Source organism: Crocodylus porosus, unplaced genomic scaffold (genome assembly GCF_001723895.1).
Source record: "Crocodylus porosus isolate Cpor-Errol unplaced genomic scaffold, CroPor_comp1, whole genome shotgun sequence".
Taxonomy (NCBI): domain Eukaryota; kingdom Metazoa; phylum Chordata; order Crocodylia; family Crocodylidae; genus Crocodylus; species Crocodylus porosus.
Window position 1 is genome coordinate 108,480,142 of NW_017728931.1, and position 23,290 is coordinate 108,503,431.

The following is a 23,290-nucleotide window of genomic DNA, read 5'->3' on the forward strand; positions in this document are numbered from 1 at the left end:
GCTAGGGAGAAGCTGGGGGAGAGTCTGCGATTTAGCATAAGAAAACCTGTGGCAAGGCTGGGAAAGGAAAAAAGTCCTTGGCAGTGTTTCTTTCTTATCGGGTGCAAGATGCAAGCTGTGCATTTCTAACAATACTCCATTTCTAACAATATTCTATTTCTAACAATTTCTCCCTTACAGGAACCTAATCCTACTGGAATAAGTCCAACGAAAGGCCCCCAAGCTGGTGGGACCAGCCTTACAATCATTGGTATAAACCTGAACACTGGTTCCAAGGAAGATGTTAGAGTTTTACTTGATAATGAACCCTGCACAGTGTATGTATACAGCTCTTAATAATATAGACCTATTTTCCAGCAGTATCAACCGGAATTAGTGCCCAGTGTACTAGGCATTGAGCAGACTTATTGTAAGATAAAATCCCTGCTCATCTAAGCAAACAAGAGAGCCCTAAGCTGAGAGAGAGTTAGGATGCACAAGCAGAATGATGACCTGCAGCTATTCAGAGAACTTTCTACAGTTTTGATTGGACTTTTTCCTCCTATGTTTTAACTGGCTGTTTACTCCAATCTTTCTCCCTTCCTTTTCTTCAAAATCTCTGCACCTCAACTTGACACTGCACTCATCTTCTCTCTTACTCTATTCCCCTTTCCCCATCTCTTCCTTTTATTTTCCATTAGCCAATCCTCTCTGAACTACATTTTCCCTTGAAAAAAAATGGAGCTAACTTGAGGGTTGTTGCCTATCACATTGTTTCTCTGCCTGTCAGTTATGCTCCTTTACCCAATTTCCTTCTTGTTTTGATGCTGTGTTCTGTAAGGCAGTGCTTGTTTATAACTTCAGTGTTTCTGTAGTACCTAGCACAATGGGGCCCCTTTTTTGTTTGATCCCTAGTACTACCATAGTAAGCATTTGTTCATGATGGTGGTGTTAACAGTAACTTGAAACATTTTGTCCTTGTCTTTTCTTTCTCACTTTCAGCATTGTATTTGGAGACCAAATAGTCTGCATTACAGGACCTCATGACAAGGATGAAGACGTTAGTGTTGTAGTGTGGCATGGACTCACAGGGAAGGAAATAAAAAATCAGAAGTTTACATATAGCAAAAATCCTACAATAAAACAATTTCTTCCAATAAACAGCTTCAGCAGGTAACAGGAATGTTTTTGTTTTAAGTATGTTCATTCCTTATCAAGTTAAAACTCATGCTGTTTTTTCAAAGAAAGCTACTGTACTATGGGCAGAGAGTGTGCACATTTTCTTCTAAAGTTACTGACATTTTAAGGTATTCTGTTTATCTTCAAAATTTAAATTCTGTTTTAAAATTAAATCTTGAACTCAGAAAAAGTGATGAGTTACTTTCAATTATAGCTTTCCAAAAGGAAGAAATGGAGAGGTATTGAAGGGAATGTTAGACTGCCCAAGCTTTGCATAAACTCGGCAGAAAATGCAGAATTGCCAGAAAGGTCTCTTTGGCCATCCATTTCCAAACCAGGTCTTGCTTATCATTTAATAAGAGCCAGCCTGGTGGAAATCCAAAAGAAAATAAATCATGACTTGCCATCTTTCTTGGTTCAAGGAAGGCAAAATGTAGTTGGTTTAAAAAAAATGGATTTCAGTAAGAATTTTAAGAAAGTTTTCTCCTTGTTCCCACCCAATTTTATAATCAGAATGGTGGCTGTTTTTGTCTTTCAGTTCTTTCTATAAAGAAACATACCAATTGTTTTCAACCTAAAATAATCCAGTTATTCCTTTATGACATTTGTAGCAGTGTGAGAGTTCACCTGGATAAATGTCCCCTGAAACTGAGAGCAGTATTGGGACTTGTTCTGGGGGCAAAGACTGTGACCTTTATTCTGACTAGTCTGAGTTCCTGAATAGCTTCATCTCACCATCTGGGGGCAGGCATGTTGGCATTTTTCATATTAAGAGAGATAAGGACTAACTTAGATGCTTCCACTATCTTCCCGAAACTGCCTGAGATCAAGATTTTGATAGGAACTGGAAAGTAAAAGCTATTATCATTTCTTCAGGGAAATTGTTCCCAGGTTCCTCGTAGTTTCATAGTTGGTAGGATTAGAAGGGACCTGAGCAGATCATCCTGACCCCCTGCCATGGGCAGGAAAGAATGCTGGGGTCAAATGACCCCGGCTAGGTGGTTATCTAGTCTTCTTTTGAAAACCCCCAGGGTAGGAGCGAGCACCACTTCCCTTGGAAGTTGGTTCCAGATCCTAGCCACCCTGACTATAAAGTAGTGCCTCCTGATATCTAGCCTAAATCTACTTTCCATCAACCTATGGCCATTATTCCTCGTTACTCCCGGTAGTGCTCGAGGGAACAGGGACTCCCATTGCCTGCTGGTCCCCCTTGGCAAGTTTATAGATGACCACCATAGATTTCATAGACGTTAGGGCTGGAAGGGACCTCGGAAGATCATCTTGTCCAGCCCCCTGCCTGAGGGGCAGGAAGTCATCTGGAGTCATAGGATCCCAGCAAGATAAGCATCCAAATTTCTCTTGAAGATATTCAATGTAGGTGCTTGAACCACCTCCGATGGCAGGCTATTCCAGAACATGGGGGTTGACAGTAAAGAAATTCTTCCTTATGTCCAGCCTGAAATGCTCTTGCAGTAGTTTATAACCGTTCAACCTCATCATCCCTTGGGGCACTCTGGTGAACAAATGTTCCCGCAGATACTGGTGGTCACCTCTGATAAACTTAGAGGTGGCCATCAGATCACCCCTGAGCCTGCGCTTTTCCAACTAAAGAGCCCCATGGCTCTCAGCCTTTCTTCATAAGGTCTGTTTTCCTGACCTCTGATCATGCGTGTGGCTCTTCTCTGGATTCTCTCAAGCTTCTCCACATCCTTTTTGAACTGTGGAGCCCAAAACTGGATGCAGTACTCCAGCTGCAGCTTCACCAAGGCCGAGTACAAGAGGAGAATGACGTCCTGGGATTTGCTTGAGAAGCATCTATGTATGCAAGCCAGCGTTTTGGTTGCTTTACTAGCCACAGCATCGCATTGCAGGCTCATGTTCATCTTGTGGTTAATGATGACCCCCAAGTTTCTTTCTTCCATGATGCTAGCCAGTGTAGCACTGCCGAGCCTATAAGGATGCTGCAGGGTTTTCCTGTGGAGAACCTTGAATTTTTCAGTGTTAAATCAGGTTCTTGTCCACCCATTTGCTGAGCCTGTCCAGGTCAGCTTGGATCACCCTCCTGTCTTCTGGTGTGGATGCTTTGCCTAGAGTTTGGTGGCATCAGCGAACTTGGCCAGTCCACTCCTGACTCCAATGTCCACATCATTAATGAAAATGTTGAGCAATATGGGTCCAAGGACAGAGCCTTGAGGGACCCCACTCATCACAGGGCACCATGATGATTGACTTAAGTCAATTACCACCCTCTGAGTTAAACCACGGAGCCAATTTCCCAGCCAGCGGATCGTGGTGGACCCAAGGTTGCAGTTGGCCAGTTTCACCAAGAGGTGATCATGGGATACCAGATCCCCTTTCAGCCTTCTTTTGTGGAGGCTGAACAGGTTCAGGTCCTATAGCCTCCCCTCGTAAGGCTTGCCTTTCTGCCCCCTGATCATGCGAGGGCCCTCCTCTGGACCCTCTCGATGCTGTCCACATCCCTCCTGAAGTGGCCAGAACTAGATGCAGTACTCCAACTGTGGCCTGACCGATGTTGCATAGAGGGGGAGGATCACCTCCTTGGACATGCTCATGATGCATCTATGGATGCATGACCAGGTGTGGTTAGCCTTTCTGACCGTGTCCCCACATTGGTGGCCCATATTCATCTTGGAGTCAATAATGACTCCAGGATCCTTTTCTGCCTCTGTGCTGACGAGAAGGGAGTTCCCCAGCCTGTAGATATGCTGCTCGTTCTTCCTCCCCAGCTGCAATACCTTGCACTTGTCAGTACTGAAACCCATCCTGTTCTCATCTGCCCACCCCTGTAACCTGTCCAGATCTGATTGCAGCCTGTCACTCTCCTCAAGTGTGCCCACTTTTCCCCACATCTTAGTGTCATCTGCGAATTTGAACAAGGTGCTTTTCAACCCCTCATCCTAGTCACTGTTTCAGAGGTTGAACAGATACAAATACAAAGTAACCCTATCTGTAAAACAGTTAAACTAATAACTAATTGATTGTCATTTAAGACAGTGGTTCCTGACCTTTGTGGCCACTGAGCTAGATGGGCAGTGCCTGGTCCATCTGCAGGTCAGATCCAGCTGGTGGTCCCAATCTGGCATCTGGAGCAGTTGCAGCAAGAACCCAGCTGGTCATGTGGAGCAACAAAGGGGTTGGAGGTGGGAGGAGCTTGGCCAAGATCCAGCTTGGGTTTGGGGAATTTGGTGGAGGGAGTGCGGATGACAGTATTAATGACCACTCCTCCCCTGCTGCCAAATTCCCTGACCCATGGGCTGGATTCCAAGACTCCATGTGCTTCATTTGGCCTATGGACCAGAGATTGAGCACCCCTGGTTTAAGACATTTAAATGGAAACATCTGTCATTTTGGTTATTTTTATGGGTGCATTTCACTGTATTTTGTATTTGGTTTCCTGTTAGTAGTGAGTTCACCCAAAGAGTTCTCAAATGTCCACTGTTCCTCAAAATGTATGTTGCTGTAATATGTTTGTTGTGCATCACCCTCCCTCTCAATCGTGATTACTCAGCGTAGAATTAATCTTTTCCTCACATTAATGTGTCTCCTTTGTAATGCTGTTACAAAGGGGATCTTATGACTTGCCAACTCTACAGTTGTGTGCACTTCAAAAAGGGATCAAGAGGTTTTCACATTTAAAAAGACCTGAAAAATCAGAATAAAGAAAACATGTATTACAAAAATAAAAGGATCTGTAGTCTCCCAAACTATTTTTAACTACTGTTTAGAAACAAATTAGGCTTCAGATTGGTGCTGTCAAGTTTAAAATTTTCTGTTTTGATCTGGCATTGCTGGAAGTTCTTATATTGTTGGGGAAACACCCACTGGCAAAGCTGCCCAAAATAATACTTGAAAAAGTCATAGATGAGAAGTAATGGTGTGCTGTTATAGAACTTTACTGATGATTTGTTCCTGTTGTTTTAATTTGTTTTTCAGTGGCGGGAGAAATATTACTGTAACAGGAACAGGGTTTGATCTCATCCAGAGTTTTTCCCTGGTTGTAACTGCTGAGCTTCCTGAAGAGAGAAAGAAAACACACAGTCAGAACTCCAAAGAGGTGAGCTTTCTTTTTTCCTCAAAGGTGTTGTCAATAAGATACTTAAAAATGAATTGGCTTGGGTTGGGATTCAGAGAAAACTTCAAGTTCAGGTTTATACTCATGGGTAACAGCAAATGAAGAGCCAGATTGTGTATGCAACAAATCAAAGCCCTCCCTTTCCCCTTTCTAGCAATAAAATGGCAGGCAACATGAATATGTGTGGCAGAACTAACGTCTGAATGGTGAAATGAAATTTCTTGGGAAATCCAAAAGCAAATTATTTATCTTTTACCCTCCCTCCCTACAGAGTTCTTAGAAATTTAGCTAAAACTAGCCAAATCCCAATCACCCCAGTTCTTGTGTTCGCAAAATCAAAACCTATTCTGAGAGAGTCTGCAAGACCAAAGTTTCATTTGTCTTACCTATGTTCCACCTGTGGTGCATGTATATTTTCGTATGTAAAGTTTAAAAACTATTCTCTTGGCAAGGACATGCTTCCCCACTACCAATTATTTTGTTGTTCCATGCAGTTTCTAATGGAGACCACAGTTTACTGCTATAATTAAGCTAAGGCATCCTCAGATGAACACTTCTCAAAAATAGAGATATTATAAAACATTTTAAGTCTTTTTTGTGTTCTAATTCAAATTTGTAATTTTTGAAAATCTGTATAAATTGTGCAACCTTTTCTGTAAATTGAGTGTAATCTATTTAATGACCTGTGACTATTTAATGACCTTTAATGAATCCAAATCCCTGTCATATTCCTTTACAACTTTAGAAAGCAGAATTGCAAACATTTTTTAGGCTACGGGCATAGGTGTTCTTTGAAGTGCTTCAAACAGTGAGGATACAGAAGTACATAACCAAATAAATGTTTCAAAAATGGCCAAAACACTTAAAGAATGAATCTTAAAAAATGAGGGACATCTCTGGAGCACTTGGTAAGCGTGTTGGTGTGCCTGATGTTCTATAGGCTGGCTTTAATGACTCGGGAACCCATCAGTCAGTCCTCTTAATACAAACAATAATCCTTGCTCTGAGCAAACAAATGAGCAAAACAAAACCTTTTGCTTTTCTCCAGGAAAGGAGAGACTTTTCAGCCCTGGTCCCTTCCTAGTGGAAAGATTTTTTAGGGTCTAGTCTGTCTCCTGATCACAAACCACTCCTCCCTGGAGCCCACCGGACTCTGCTCTCCTCTGTGTTCTTTTAGCTGCTAGTGCAGGGGCAGGCAAAATACAGCCTGCAGGCCAGATGTAGCCCATCAGGGCATTCTGCCCAGCCTCTGGAGCCTCTTGAAAAAACAATGATTACTGGCCAGCAGCTGCCTCTCTGAAAGCCGGTGGGAGGTGGGCTTTCAGAGACCACACGCCATTGGACTAGGCAGGCTGGGTGATTGTGGGGTTTGTGGGGGAGGGGTTTGTTGGTGGTTGTGGGTGAGAGAGGTTGTGGGGGGTGTGGGCCTTCCCGTCCCCCCCCACTGGCTCTCGCCTTCAGACCAGACACTCTCACACCCATGCACACAGCCCCCTCCCCACACAAAGCCCACACACACTCTCCCCCCACAACAAAGCTCACACCCAACCACAATCCTCACAAACCACCCATCCACCCACACACATTCCCACAACCAACACCCCTCAGATGGTCTTGAAGCTAACCTTACTTGCCCCTGGTCTCTCCCTTCCTGTTTCACAGCCCTGGAGATTGTTTAGCTTTTTTCAAAATCATATATCCACCCACATAGATTATTCTTCAGCAGCTACTAGGGTTTCAGCTTTTCAGTTAAGCAGGAAATGGAGAGTGAGCGAGCTGTGGATTAAGCTCTGTCCCTGCTCTGTGCAGCCTTAACTGGAAAAATCTTTTTCTCTTCATTCTGCCATTGAAAAATAAAATGTGTATATATTCCAGGGCATGTTCTATGCAAGAAATTATAGTAGGTCTGATAGGGTTTTTAAAGTAGATGATGTGTCTGATATACCAACTTTTTTGGTTTCTTTTAAGTCAGTAGTGCTGAACTTCTGGCCCGCAGACTAAATTCAGTCTGTGAAACCATGTCATCTGTCCAGTGGGGCTCCTCATAGTGGCAGAAATTTGGCAGCGGGAGAATGGTAGTAGCATTAATTGCCAGTCTTCCACTCCCAACATGTGGGGACCCCAGTGGGCAAATAATGTGACCCTGCTCATGGATCGGTGCACAGCCAGATACAGATGCATGGGGCCAGTCAGACACTGGGCCACACCTGTGGACTGACACCATGCAACAGCCCTGCAGGGAATCCAACCTACAGACTGACCCTGAATTATTCATCCAGCCTGCAAAGCCAAAAGGTTGGGCATTGCTATTTTAGAGTTTTATATCACTTTATTTTGATTTATTCATATTATGGTCATACCAAAAATATGCTAGGTGTGGTGTGAATTCATTTGCTTATCTCACTGTGGCAGGGCACTGTTGGTGCCTGCCACTTTAAGGGTCTGAAGCTAGCAGCCAGCAGGTGCCTGATGAGGGCAGCCATTTTGGATCCAGGGCTGCCCATATAAACAGGACATTTTGCTGCTAAAAGGCCAGGCAACAACATTGCCTGGCTGCAAGGCCTCAGGTATCATTCTGGAAGTAAGGGAGGAGCTGTAGGGGATGGTCAGGAGGGTCCTGGTCCTGGGCATGACCTAACACTGCACCCTGCCAGGAGTGGGTGGCCTAGTGGGGCTCTCAATGGCAAAGGAGCCCCAGACCAGTTGAAATGCCAGCCGGTGAAAGGTGAGTAGTGGCACCTTAACCCCAGCCCTCACCTTCTGGTGGGTAGAAATAACATCTAAGGCTGAGGACAATGACCTGCTGTTCTGTGGGGGGAGTGAGAGACCCCACGAGGCCCTGGAACACCAGTCGTGGTGTGTGCTTTGTAAGATCAAAGGAAGGAGTAGAGGCCAGGTAAGCTCTGGGGAAGCACCTGAGCCAGTAGGGGAGAGACCCTGTAGGGCCAGGCACACTCCCTGGAGCACCTAAGCCTGGGATAGGGGGGACCCCACTCCAATAATGCAGACAGGAGGGGAAAACCCCACTGAGGGACTCAACTGGTCCATGCTGGGGCCAGGACCTAAGGGTCGAAGGGTCAGGGGTCCACCGCAAGGGACGCCCATAATGAGCGAGGGAGCTCAGGGTCCCGACTGGGCCTGAGATGAGGCCAGGGCTCGTGTAAGCCGAAGGTCCTTATGTTTGGGTACCACAGCTAATAGGGTGAAGGCAAGGGTCCAACCAAGTGCTTGAGACGCCATCTGTGAGGCTTGGGCCACCATGTAGGGGTGGTATGGAGCTGAGGACACCCCCCTAATATTGGGGTGCAAAGAAAAATGGGCAGCCTCCTGCCTTATTTAACAACTTATTAATTTCCAACAAGGTGTGGTGTGTGAGACAGGCAGGCAGCGTGCCCAGAGGCAGGTGGGAGGCCAGCGACAGCTAGTCTGAGTGAAACCCGCTTCGCCACACCCACATGAAAGACTGGCAGGCTTTCTTGTGGAAATCAACAAAATAGGTGCCAATTTTCTTTATGATGATATGTACTAACGAAGAGGAATTCTTAAGTAAACTATTTGATAACTATATTATTCAAATGTGTCTGTGAACACCTGATGCATCAGATGGAAAGAAGTGTAGTATGTAGTGTGTGTATAGATAGATATGCGTATATATGGATGTGTTTATATATGATTTTTAAACACTAACATTATATTATTAGATGCATGTATTTTTTTAATGGAATGTCTGAAAATAATTATTCTTAGCAGTAGGGTATTAGAGGTCAGAGATACAATATGCTAAGAGTTAAAGTAACTAGATATTTGGAAGCTTATGCATTTTATTCAGAAATCTTTCCAGTCCTGAAGATGCTCTTACAGTACAAATAAATTATAACAAAGATAAGTTAAGTGAAGTGACCAAGGTTGCAATAGGTAGTCTGGCTTAGGGCTAAGGAGATATGCTCTTTCAGTTATGTGTTTAAAAATTTTACTCCATGCTAAACTGGTTCTAAACCACAAAGATCAGATATTGCTTTTTTCCCCCCTTAATTTGAGAAGTGTTAAAACCTCAGATTTCATTTTGTATGTAACTCATTAGATTAGACTTGAGCAACCGTTCATTTTCATCAAAAGTATGTGATACTTCTTCTGTTGTTTACTTTGTGATGGAGAAAACATAATTCAGACTGTGATCTGTTTTGTAGGTGCTGCCTAATCAAACCCCCAAATGTGTTTTGTTTTATAGTTTAAAGGAGATCTTGTCACCAGAATCAATGAAACCACAATAGTCTTCTCTTCTCTACCAATCATAGAGGATCCAGAAAACTATAACATTACTACACTTATAAAAATGGATGGCTATGATTTGCTTGTAAAAATTGACAACATTCCTTTTTCATATGTTGCGGATCCAACATTTGAAAACTTCACTGATGGCATTAAAAAACAAGTCAACAAACTTATTCACGCAAAGGTAAGCCTGTCAAGCATAGCAATCATCTGCTTCATCATTATAATAATTCATAAAATATAATATGTTTTCCTTTTATCCTTGAAAAATTAGCCTACTGTTGATAGCTGGTTGATGCTATGGCTGGCACATTTTCTAGTGTCAGATAGTGAGCACCAGCTGAGACATCTTTTTCCTTATTTCTCAGAAATCTCCTATCATTTTTTAACATCCTTTAGATTTCCTCATGCTACCCTCTGCTGCTTGAGATTGGAATTACAAATTGAGTTTCATTAATATGTTTCCGTGGAATGGACAGATTTATTTTTCAATGCTGAAAAATGTTAGGGGACAGGTACCTTATTGTTCCTGCCCTTCTCTTTCACCTTAACATCAGAATTACAACTTCTCTTCACAGTGAACTTATAACTTGTGAACTGTTTTCCACACAGGAGTCTGAAATACCTATGCCTTTGCATTATATTTTCTGTCTAGGGTAGTAATCTGAACAAAGCCATGACAATAGATGAGGCTCAAGCATTTGTGGGTGAAGAACCCTGCAACATAAAAACACTAACTGAAAAGGACTTGTATTGTGAACCACCAGAAGTTCAACCTCAACCAAAGAAAAGGCAGAAAAGGGATACAGTCAATAACCTTCCAGAGTTCAGTGTATGTTACCTTTTCTACATGATGTCTTTGATAATATGTGGCTTTAGAGAGATGGGCATATTGTGTTTGAGTTACTATGATAAAATCACTTCCTGTGTTCCTTCCTCCACAGATATATTCTTTGTATCCTAGCATGCTTGTTAAACCATCTTGCAGTTCTCTCCACATCTAAATTTTTGCCTGTTGCAGTAAAGGAATTACTTGTAAACAGAGGGCCCACCTGGCAATGGCCTCTTTTCTTTACTAAGGAAGCCAGTCCTATGAACAATTCAAGTTAGATGCAATGTTTTCCTGCCATAACTAGTCCCATGATAGCCTAGCAGTATTCTAATAATATATATTCTAATAGGTAGTGATCTGGTGTTTTCTCTTCTGTGTAATAAGGATCATTATCTCCTACAGTAAATCGCTATTTATAAATAGCTCTATTAACTTCTACATTTACCCAAATAGAAAATAGATTTCAAATTCTTTTCTACATATTTTTCAGCCTGGTCTAGGAATTCTTTAGATTATAAAGATTGGTTAAAAATTAGAGGAAGGTGCTGATAAATTAATCGCCTACTGGTTTTGAGGCTAGTTTGTGTGTGTTTAATTATCTAGGTGAGATTTGGTCTCAGAGAATGGATCCTAGGCAGGGTGGAATATGACATGCGTGCAAGTGATGTACCACTGAGCCTGATTTTGCCAGCAGTAATTTTTCCCATGCTACTTATTATTGGCATCTCCATCTACTGTTACAGGTAAGATGTTCTTTTATAATCAGATGGTACTGGTGTCCCAAAGCTCTGAAGGTGACTACTGGCAGTGCACAAAAGCAGGCTGTTCCTATCTGAAAAAAGAAATAGGTTTGATCACTTCAATGCACATAACATTTTAAGAGTGCTAGTTGCAGCTGGAAAACATTTGTTCCAATTCCCTCAGCCTACACCAAATTCTGTTCTGTCCATCCACCCAGGTTCCTCTCAATCTACTAGAAGCCCAAATAAATTGGCCCTGGCTTTCCAAGTGCACAGTTAAAGAATAAGTTGCAAACACATTCATTTGGAATTGCAGCTGGGCATGCCTCACCCAAGGGATAGTATTGCCTGGTCTGCGTACTTAATACTCAACATTCCTTAGTTCTGGTTGTATCTGCCTGAAAAGACACTCTGAACCTAAGGCAAGTATTACCCACATGCAGATCTCATGTTTAATAGTAAAATTCACCCTTTGTAGAAGAACACTTTAAAGTCTGTAAATCTTTAGACCTATGTTGAGGTCTTATTATATAATATACAGTAGTATAAAGCAGTGTTTCTCAACCCATTGGTTGTGACCCAAAAGTGGGTTGCAAGAATATATGAAGGGGTCGTGAACAAACTTTAAAAATGGATTCTCCTTTAAAGAAGAAAAATGTGGGAGACCTTGGCTTTCCCTTGCAGGCTGGAAGAGTTCCAGTCTGCAAGGGGCTGCTTAGGGATGCTCTGGGGGCCCCCTTTACCCACATACCCACCCCCTACCTCACGCACTGGGGGGTTGGGGGTGAGAGGCAAAGGGGCGGGAGTGAGGAGCACTGGGACGAAATTGGCCAGGAATGTTTACAAATGGGTCCTGGTACAAGAAAGGTTGAGAACCAGTGGTATAGAGGAACCTGGATCGTTTGTATCCGAATGGTTCACAAACTTCTTGGGGCAGTTTCACACATGCTCTGTGGGGGCAGGGAGGGTAATGCTTTTACATGTGCTCTGGGGGTGGCCGGGGGTGATGCTAATTGAAGTGCCACAGCATCTTGTGTATCAGCATCCCCACACTTCAAAATGGCAGCAGGGATGCATGAACTAAAGCCCGTTCAACGAGCATAAGTTCAAGCACCCCATAGCCATTTTAAAGTTCAGGGACACTGATGCATGAGACGTGGGAGCCTGCTAGAGCGCAGTAATTGCCGCACTCCAACAGACTCAATTCATAGAATCTGCTCCAACACACTGTAATCACAGCATGTCAGACCAGCCTTCATGCTCTTATACAGGCACCCTTAGTTTGTAGCTGCTAAACTAAAGACAAACCACTCAGCTGCTGGCTGTGGGTTTTGCTTCAAAGGGTGCCCTTCTCCATGCATCTGACTGGAGAATCAGCACCCTTTGAAATAAAAGCTGCAGGACATAAACCCATGTAACTGTTAGCTGTGTCTGTATATACTCTAGCAGGTTCACCTGCCCTCATCTTCACAGAGAGTTAGGAGTTAGGGTTAGAGGCCTTAAGTTGGTGCTCAGCACAGTGTGGTTTCCACTCTAACAGTGCAAATCTGCAACTGAGGTGCATTCTGTTGAATCTCCTGTAACTTGCTGTGTCGCTATCCTGGGCTTGTACGGTCTTAATCATGGCTCTGCAGCCAATGTGGGATACACTGAAGGGCACTTTTTGAACTATCCAGTCAGCTTACACATGAAATTTTTATGTCGAAAAATGTGATTACAAACCCTTATATATTAAATTTATTAAATAAAAATTCACTGGACCAGATCCTCACCTGAAGTAAATAAGAAAGGTCCACTATGATTCTAGTTTGATATGTCCACCAACTGAAGATTAGGTCACTATTCCTTCAATCATCCCTTAGGCTTCCCATTCAATGCATTGTCAAATGGTTTGTTTATACAGTCTATAACTTCTCAAAATCTTGCCTCTATTCCTCAAAGACGAAAAAGCCAACAAGCAGAACGGGAATATGAAAAAATTAAGTCACAGCTTGAAGGCTTGGAAGAAAGTGTCAGAGACCGGTGCAAAAAAGAATTTACAGGTATGATTGATATTTGATTTCTTGTGGTCCCTCAAGAGAAATCATAAGATGGCTGAAGCTACTGCACTAAAACTGTCTTCTGGGAATAACTGCAAGCAGATATAACTATTCTGAATTTTAGACATTGACATACATTACATATTCTGCTGACTATTCCTTATAAAAGTCATAAATTAAATAAAATGTAGAGTGAAGGTTATTGAAGGAAACTGTCAGTATTTTTAAAGTGAGGGAAGTGCAAGGAATTAATCAGTAACTAGGAAATAGAAACTAGGTATTAATAGTAATGCAAAGCCACCAGTGGAAATGAACAATTAGGTACTCAGTAATATGCAACTAATTTATATTTAGCTTGCTGATAAGGTATTAGCAAAGCCAGAAAGCATATTAATTAGTGGCCAATGAGTAAAAGAGGAGAGGTGGAAATAGTTTTAAATCTGGGAAAATCCAAACAAAACCAACCAATTATTTATTTATAATGGAAAATAAGGGACCCTGATTTGAAGAGCTGGTTCATTATTTATAATACATAAAGAGGTATCACCCGAGGGGGAAATAGCCTGAGTTCTGGAGGCTCAGCAGTTGTTAATATTGGGACACTTGGGAGCTTAAGATAGGTACCCAAGTTTGCAAATGTTAGCTTAAACAGTCATAATCATACCTGAAATGCACTTCATGCTGTCACGCTGAAAATACTTTATTTCCTAAAGAAAAACAATTTGTTATTAAGTAGTGTTGGAGTGATGTTGTTAACATGCAAGAGGCAAGGATTATTGTGAGTGTTAGCATTTTTTGGACTAATGCCATAGTTGGGAGAGATTTAGATAAACTTTTAGGCACAAATTACCCTTCTACAGGGGACTTGAGAAATTCCTGAGGCAGAGTATGTTGTGTCTGAAAGCTTGTATAAATCTCTCCCAACTATGCAGTTGATCCAGTAAAAGATATTATCCACAAAAATCTTTGTCTCATAACTTGCGCTTAAGAGGGAAAAGCTGAAAAAGTGGTAGTTGAATCTGAATTTGGAATCTATTTAGGGATTCAGATTTAAGACCGACTCAGGGTTAGGGTTTGGAACTAATATGGCAGATAATCACAGGAGGTTTCTGTTATAGTGGAGATCATACAAAAGCTGCTCTTGTCCTGGAATTTGTCATGAAATCTTATCAGAATACTTCTTCTCATATTGCTCAAGCCAGTTATAAATGTGGCTTATTCCAATTTTGGACCCAACCCAGGACCAAATCTCTGTAGAACTGATATGGGTTAAGGGACTCAACTCTAACCCCCACTCAGAAAAGTGTGGGGCCGGGGGGAAGGAGATCTGTTCCAGGTTCCAGTTTAGAGTCATTTCATGTTATTAGTCTACCTCACCAGCTGATGTGTGTAATCCCTTTGCTTTCCTGCTTTCAGTTTCTCATACCAGCTTCTGGAATGTGACGTTGCCTGGTTTCTGCCAGTACACTGTGTGGAGGGGAGGCAAGAGCAGTCAGTTATTGTTGTGTGCTGTATTCTGGGCTTGCATCTCCTCCTCCTCCTCCTCCTCCTCCTCCTCCAGCACAGCTGTCTCTCTGGGCTCAGAGGGTGCAAATTGCAACAGTGAGAGAGAATCTAGCTCATCAAATTCATGTAGGCCTAGTTGACAGTGAGTGAGGCAGTGAAATGACAATAGTGTCTAGATTTGTATCAAATGTGGCTAATAGCAAAAGGAAGAGGAGTCTGACTTAATCTGCACCTCCAGTAATAGAATAGGAAATGTAGACTGGGGAGGAAGAACTAACATAATGAAGCTGGAAACCAAGAGATGCTCCCTGGGTGCTGGCTGTGCATTACAGAATCAGAAAACTAAGATAAACAATGCGGACAATAAAAATAGCTGAGACAATAGGCTATTAATTATATTAATTAACATGATATCGTAGTCAATCAGCAGTATCGGGCAACTGGAAAGCATCCAGCTGAAATAACCAGTCCAAAAGGTGACCTCATTATTGCTTTCTCTGTTGAGAACTTTAAAGTTTTTGAGTCCTACAAAGTGTATTCATCAAATTCAGTGAACTGTCTAACCTGCTTTCTTCCTGCCCTCCTCGCAATTAAAAGATTATGTTTTATGTGCATTGTGTCTCACTACTTCAGCTGTCATCAAAAAATTTAAATAGGAACTTTCACAGTGATATGGTATGACAGCAATAGAAAATGTATACAAAAAGGAAAAAAAATGTAGCTATTATTTCTTTTTCCCCTACACTATAATTTTATAACTGTGGTTGGGATTTAAGAAACATTCCCTTCATAAATCCCACCACTTAATTCCTGCTGATCACATAAAAAAAGTCATGATCATTTACTAATAACATTATAGAATCATAGAAAATTAGGGTTGGAAGAGACCTCAGGAGGTCATCTAGTCTGAACCCTTGCTCAAAACAGGACCATCCCCAATTAGATCATCCTAGCCAAGGCTTTGTCTAGCCAGGTCTTAAAAACTTCCAAGGAAGGAAATTCTACCCTTTCAGTGAGAGAGTGTTTCCTAGTACTGTCTCTAACTTAAACTTCTCTTGCTGCAACTTGAGCCCATTGCTCCTTGTTCTGTCATCTGCCTCCACTGAGAACAGTCTCCCTCCATCCTCTTTGGAACCCTGCTTCAGGCAGTTGAAGGCTGCAGTTAAATCCCATTTCAGTCTTCTCTTCTCTAGACCAAATAAGCCCAGTTCTTTCAGCCTCTCCTCAGAAGTCATGTGCCAGCCTATCTATTTCCATTAACCTCTGCTAAACTCTCTCCAATTTGTCTACCTCCTTTCTGCAGTGGATAGCCCAAAACTGAACATAGTACTCCAAATGCACCTCACCGGTGCCAAATAGAGGGGAATAATCACTTCCCCTGAGCTGCTACCAATGCAGCACAGTATGCCATTAGCCTTCTTGGCAACAAGGGCACACTGTTGACTCATATGTAGCTTCTTGTCCATTGTAACCCCAGAGCTGCTGTTTAGCCAGTCAGTCCCGCGCCTATAGCAGAGCATGGGATTGTTCTGTGCTAAGTTCAGGACTCTGCACTTGTCCTTATTGAACCTCATGAAATTTCTTTTGGTCCAGTCTCCGATTTGTTGAGGTCTCCCTGAATCCTAGCCCTACCCTATAGTCTGCGGTCAGAGAAGTGTTTGTGGTGGTGGTGATAATTGGTATGTAGGAGTCTCAGTAATCTGTAGAGGCTCCACTGTGCCTAGGCATTCTGGTAACACAACAAAAACAAGTCTTTACTCCAAAAAAAAAAAAAAAAAAAAGTGTTGTGTTAGTGTCACACCAGGATCAGCTGAGAAGAGACTGTGGGTTTTAGGGATCCAGCTTCAACAACTCAGTATGGTGAAGAAAAATATGGAGTGAATGGGGAAGAGAAAAGGATTTTGAATGTTTAGTCTCTGTTTCTGTTACAGAATGTTCTCATGGGAGCAAAAGGTGCTAGGTTTTCTAAAATATATGCTAAATCTAGAAATACTGTGTGTTCTAGATCTAATGATTGAGATGGAAGATCAAACAAATGACATCAATGAAGCTGGAATTCCTGTGTTGGACTATAAAACATACACGGACAGAGTCTTCTTCTTGCCCTCAAAAGATGGGGAGAAAGATGTAATGATTACTGGGAAACTAGACATTCCAGAGGCTAGACGACAAACTGTGGAGCAAGCTCTGAATCAGTTTTCCAATCTGCTTAATAGCAAATCGTTCCTCATCAATGTGAGTATTAAAGGAGAGGTCACTTGTAAGGCACCTGGTACTTTAAAAAAATCCTTTTTGTTTGAAGTGTGTGGATGAGGAGACTAGCATTTGTAAGCAAAACTGGACCCAAACTGTCAAAAAGGAGGTGCTTACAGTTAGACTCCCAAGTCCATATTCAGGTACCTGAAGAAGTGGCCTGTTAATTAGTCTGCTGGATTAACAGCTGTACCCCAAGAGCTGGTAGTATTCCTAAACATGCGGCTGGTCATTAGGGACATTTTTACATGTGCTATGGGGGTGGCGGGGGCGCTTTTATTAGCGAGCTGTGCTAATTAAAAGCACTCAAGCATCCCATGTATCAGCATCCCCATGCTGAAACATGGTAGCAGGGCACTTTGAACTAAAGTTCATTGAGCAAGCTTTAGTTCAAAGCGCCCCACTGCCATTTTTCAATGTGGGGACACTGTGGCACTAGAGTCTATTGGAGCGCATTAATTTCTGCACTTCAGCAGACTTGATTTAATCAAATCTACTCTGACACACTGGATGTTGGAGCAGGCTCCCTGCAAATGTATAGGAGCCCAAGGTGCCTAAATATGGTTGTAGGTTCCTAACTGTAGATACCTTTCTTAAAGTGTGGCCTCAGTGCTCAACTAGTTGTGTGTCCTAACTGACAAAGGGAATAGTGTTAAAAGCTTAAAATGTACATATTTAGCTGACTACCTTTTGTAATTTGATGTGGAATTTTTTTTAAACAAATGAGTTTTTTTAATGAAAACATGCTTCATTATACATAACCTTCCTATTTTAGTGAAGACATAAAAACATAAGTGAGGTTACTCCTACTAGCCTTAGGACAGTGTGTTCAAACAGGTGTAGGCAGTATTTATTCACGGGTAATTTATCTGATGTTTTGAAAGTTTTAGTTTCGTTGTTCAGGTTGTGATAAGATGAGTAAGGCCATTTTATTCTGTGTAGACAGAGTTTAGATAAGCCTTACACTGTTTTTGAAGTTTGTCACGTCAGACTTGTTGCTAAATCTGTTTTCCATCTTAGTTTATTCACACACTGGAGAACCAGAGGGAGTTCTCTGCCCGAGCAAAAGTGTATTTTGCATCTCTGCTGACTGTTGCCTTACATGGAAAGCTAGAATATTATACTGACATCATGAGAACATTGTTCTTAGAGCTGATGGAGCAGTATGTTGTGGCCAAAAATCCAAAGCTGATGCTAAGAAGGTTTGAATACTTCCATCTTGTTTTCTGAACTCCTTTGTTTTTTTGTAACATTATTTTATTTGTAGCATGGTATTTATTTCTGTGTTATGTACATGTCCGGATAAATATTGTTCATAGAAATCACAATGATTGTAAATCAGGAAAAGGCAGTAAATAGGAATCACTTTTTGAAAGAACAAATAACTATGGCAGTTTATTGAAAAACTGATGATAAATGCAGCACTAGACTCTTTATACTTTTTATCTAATTGACACTAAATTATATAGCATTTACACCACATTGTCAATGTAATGCTATCAAACAATTTGCTTGGCATCTCCAGCCTGTGCAGGTTTCCACCCCCTTTACTCCTATATACACTTCTAGGATTTGCTCTGCATTTATGGTGAGAATTTTTTCCTCCAGTACCTAAAGTATAGATTTTTTGGCACCTCTTCTTACTACATAGACGCACAGTTCTTATTTTGAATAAAAGATGTGGGCTGTTCAATAAAAGTAATGAGCTGAAAGTATCTAAGAATGATGAATGGTAACAAGCACTTATCTAAAGTGAGCACACGCTTTCAAGAACCTATGGGGAAATCATTGTATTTGGACAATGCCTGCTGCTAAGTGAATACAAATATTTTATTTCAGGCACCATTTAAAAAAAACAATGCTTTGTCAGTAAACGTTTTTAATATACTTGTTTTTTAGGTCAGAAACTGTTGTAGAGAGGATGTTGTCTAACTGGATGTCTATTTGTTTATACCAGTATCTGAAGGTAAGGGTTGAAATCTGTTGCAGACATTCTTTTTTTTTAATGATTAAGTACGTGGCATTGATTATATCTTCCCTTTCTAATTTTTTTAAACAGGACAATGCAGGAGAACCTCTTTATAAATTGTTCAAGGCTATTAAACATCAGGTGGAAAAAGGCCCAGTGGATGCTGTGCTAAAGAAAGCCAAGTATACCTTGAATGACACTGGGTTACTGGGAGATGACGTAGAGTACACACAGCTGGTAAGCAGCACATTGGCTCAAAATCATTTAATTACATAGAATCTTCCAAAATGTGGCACACTAAGATTATAGCACATTCTTTAAGAGCTCATGGGAGCCAAAATACAGGTGATCAGCTATGAACTGGATAGATTAGTTAAAGCAAGTCCCTGGATCTGAGCTTCTTCAGGGTCAAATTCTTTCACGTGACAGTTTTTTGTTGGTTTAATTTCACTGACTTCAGAGGAGTTGCTCCTGACTTGCACCACTTTAGCAGTCTGAATCAGGGTACTGGTTTGTGTGGACAGTGTTGTAATCTGCTATTGAAGTCTCCTGTTTGGGCCACTTGAAACATGATCTACCAGAATATACTGTGTATCCTTGGAAGAGCAGCACAGGATTCTTTTTTTTTTGTGCCTTAGAAGTCACTCTGTGATGTGATTGCTCTTACTTTTTATTGACATGCTAGCAGCCATTTCCATTAGTATCTGACTGTGAGAGATACATGGGCACATCTGTGGTGTGGAGAGAAACATTAATAAAAAGCTTTTATGAAGTGTTGGCTAAAAACACCCCGTTTTATATATTCTAAAGGGATTTGGGTGGGAGGGACAGTGAGAGAAGATTGCTTAATGAATTTCTCTCATACAGTTGCTGTAAGCAGAGTGTACCTAGGAGAGGGGTGTCAGACTCACCTGGGCCCCCAGCCAGATCTGGATGGAGGACCTCCTTGCAATCTAGGGCATGAGGACTGTAGCAGTGTCCACCATTGGCAGCAGCCGCCATTCAGGATCCACTGGCAGTGGGGGCGTTTCAGAGTCTGCCAGGGACAGTACAGGGGCAGCAAAAATGTGGGACCTAGCAGCAGAGCACTTGGCTCACTGCCAGTGGGTTTGCGCAAAGGGGCCAAATGACCCAACTTCTGGTGCCTTCCTATAGGCCAGTGGGATGGACAGCGACTCTGTGCCCTGAATCTTGCCCATGGGTCATATATTTGACTCCCCAGCCTAGGAGATGGGGTGAATTAGATGAAGGTAAAAATATATATTTTAAAATGTATATTTTTGGTGTTATGAGAGTTTTCATGTTTGTCTGACCTGCATAATACAACAACTAACCCCTCGATGATTATACAGCGTTGCTTATTTTCTCTTATGCATAATGAGCAAGATTGTACATACATTTTGAGACTTCCAGCAATAATTCTTCTAAGTTAAGCAGTATCTTTTAAGTCATAAGTGGATGGCTGTAATAAGATCGTCAAATGTAATATCAAAAAAGTGATGATTTCTGAATGTAGTCAAATCTGAGCCAAATAAAATACTCAGATATTCATTGTGAACGTTAGAAGGATTCATTCCAGATTTCGGTGCATTCACTAATTACATTTATAATAAACCCACATGTAATTTTTTGTAGAACATCTATATTCCTGTGAAATATTAAGATAATATTTCTGCCTTTCTTGTTTAAAAATATTCTTGTGCTAGTTGTGCCACACTGTGTCTGAATTTTTATAAGCCCTTATGGGATCACCCATGGCCTGAGGTAGATTAATGGAAAATTTAATTTGTGTACCTTGCCTGAAACTAAGAGATGATGGAAATGTACTGTACATGGTACTTATCCCTTGTACAATTATTTTTGTTTAAGAGCTGGATGTGTTATGCATCAGTTGTTGCACTGTCACACTGCATACTGAACTGACAGCAAAATCATGTATAATTAACAAAGTAAATAGGGAAAGGAAGAAATATCATGATTAGCTTGTAAGTTCTGTCTAGGGACAATACAATCAGGTTTAATTTGACTGCATCACAGCTCAGTTTCTTAAGTATGTAAAAATAATGCTGAGCTGTAACTTAATCACTGAAGCTTAGATTTTCATCGCAGCCTATGTATCTTGACTACATGTGGGTTTGTAGTGATCACAACCATATCTAAGAACTAAGGTGCTTAAGCTACCAGTCTATCAATTGAGAAATAAGAGGTATCAAGGCATCTATGCTACATAAATGCATAGATCAGCATAAAGAGCAGCATAAAGTCTATGAGGACTCCAAGATTTTGCACCCTGCTGACCCTTGGACGGTAGGTCCCTTCCATTTAGGTGAAGGCTGTGTGGTCCCTGCCCTTTTTTCAAGATGTTTCTCCTTCAGTCCATCAGTCTCTCATAAGTCCAGTAACTTTAAAAGTGTTGCACCTTCCAAGAGATTCCCTTTTGTTGTCATGTGAGACTTACTGTGTCAAAGAAATAACAAATTGTCTCCTATTTGGGTACGAAGCTGAATTCATTAGGTTACCTGTCAGGTTACATCCATCACACGTTTAGCAGAGGTTCCAACTATTTTAAAGCTTGTCTTAAATAAATTCCCAAGACTATCATGGCATAATAAATATTAAAAAAATGGAGAAATCCATTCTGTGCCTTTTCTGTTGTGTCGTAAAGGAAAGAATGGACTAGAATCTGAAATAGTAGGTTAAATAACAGTGCAGAACCCTGGGGATAATCTGTCTTCCCACTGCAGATGTAGGTTGCTGTGCAGTTACGAGACTGCAGAGTGAGCTGTAGACACTGTCTGGATCCAAATCATCTAGAAAAACAGATTCAAATGTTACATCATTATCTTTTTTTAATAACTAGACATATTTTCTTTCTTTTACAGACAGTAAATGTGTTTGTGCAAGATGGAGGCACTGAACCTATACCTGTGAAAGTGTTGAACTGTGACACTATTTCTCAAGTAAAGGAAAAAATCATAGACCAAGTCTATCGAAATCTGCCATGTTCACAGTGGCCAAAAGCTGACAGTGTTGTTCTTGGTAGGTAGCTGTTTCTGCTGCTGTAGTTATAGCAGGTAAAATAGTCATCTGATGTTTTGATATTTCCAGTTTGTGCAAGAAAAGCAATTCAGTATTTTCATTTTGAAATGTAAAGTTGGATACAACTTTGAACCAGAACTTCCGGTACTTCCTGTATCCTAAGGAAGAATACCATAAAATTAGCTGTCATTGTTAAATTTTTTAGCCTGGTATCATAAATACACAAAAAGCATATTGTTATCTATCAATACATCCTAATGCCTGCCAGAAACTATGAAGTATTAAATGTTTATTACTAATTAGCATGATAATGATGACATAAAATTATTTAATGTGAGAGAGTCATGATGCCATTTAACAATGAGCTAATCATGTATTTGGTAATTTTTGAGTTCCAAACAGGGCATCTTGAAAGAGTGTTTATTTTTAGAAAGCATTGAGCCTCCAGCTTCTGAGAGTCAGTCACTTAGGAAGAGTTTCTGTTTGGGCATTTAAAGGTTAAGACTTCCAAAGTAACTCATTTCTTCCGAAAATATTGACCTTAGTATTTACAACTTATTACTCCCTTAATAAGCTGTCTATAAATTAGTTTTGAAACATTTCCACTGATGTCATAATTTAAGGGGATGTGGTTTATTTTTCTCCCAAAAAGCTTCAGTGTGTTTTTACAAGCAAATAGTTTTTGCATGTTTCACAGGAAGTTGTAATCCTGTCTGGTTTGGATATCATAGGAATTTTATGCATCTCATAATTGCTGTGACCAAAACAAGAGATTTCAACTTCATGGAAAATAAATAGAAGTTAAAACAAGTTCATGCAGAGTTGTGTAATATGAAATGAGGAAGAAAACAGGATATGACACACAAACTGGAATGTCTTAAACCATGATTTTTCTCTTGATAGTGTGTGATGCTTCAGTGGCTCCTCAAAAATGAACACACTACTGGTATATTTATTTTTCTGTTTTAGTTTCACATGGATAAAACCTCTCTTTCTTCCTCTCATTTTAATTACTCTATAGAGTGGCGTCCGGGTTCTACGGCACAGATCCTCTCAGATTTGGATTTAACATCTCAGAGAGACGGAAGATGGAAATGTATCAATACTCTGATGCATTATAATGTAAGAAGGCGTTTCAGAGCAGTTGTTTACATCTCTTAATTGTTTATCAGCAATAAATAAAATCTTTATTTGCCTTCAGAGAAAGTTATCTGTTTAAGCCTCTGCTAAGGGCTCCAAAATATTAAAAACATATAACAAAATTTGAGCACTTTCATTTGCTTCCTCTCCATCCAGTCTAATTCTACATTGCCCTCTCGATTTTTAAAAACCTGTCCAAGGATTTTCTTGCACCTAATTTTTTTTTTTTTACCTGCCTACCCTTCCAAC

At 40.9% G+C, this 23,290-nt stretch overlaps 1 protein-coding gene across 2 annotated transcripts in view; it reads left to right on the forward strand.

The window, feature by feature from the left end:
• The window catches only part of PLXNB2 (plexin B2), a 149,595-nt gene that overhangs the window by 106,662 nt on the left and 19,643 nt on the right, over positions 1-23,290 (forward strand). For both annotated transcript variants that reach the window (XM_019543463.1, XM_019543465.1), the window contains exons 16-28: positions 181-317; positions 982-1,152; positions 5,113-5,233; positions 9,480-9,707; positions 10,179-10,355; positions 10,959-11,098; positions 13,037-13,137; positions 16,646-16,875; positions 17,914-18,095; positions 18,793-18,859; positions 18,953-19,099; positions 21,745-21,901; positions 22,923-23,023. In XM_019543463.1, the coding sequence (XP_019399008.1) occupies positions 181-317; positions 982-1,152; positions 5,113-5,233; positions 9,480-9,707; positions 10,179-10,355; positions 10,959-11,098; positions 13,037-13,137; positions 16,646-16,875; positions 17,914-18,095; positions 18,793-18,859; positions 18,953-19,099; positions 21,745-21,901; positions 22,923-23,023 (1,959 nt within the window). The remainder of the gene's footprint in view (positions 1-180; positions 318-981; positions 1,153-5,112; positions 5,234-9,479; positions 9,708-10,178; positions 10,356-10,958; positions 11,099-13,036; positions 13,138-16,645; positions 16,876-17,913; positions 18,096-18,792; positions 18,860-18,952; positions 19,100-21,744; positions 21,902-22,922; positions 23,024-23,290) is intronic.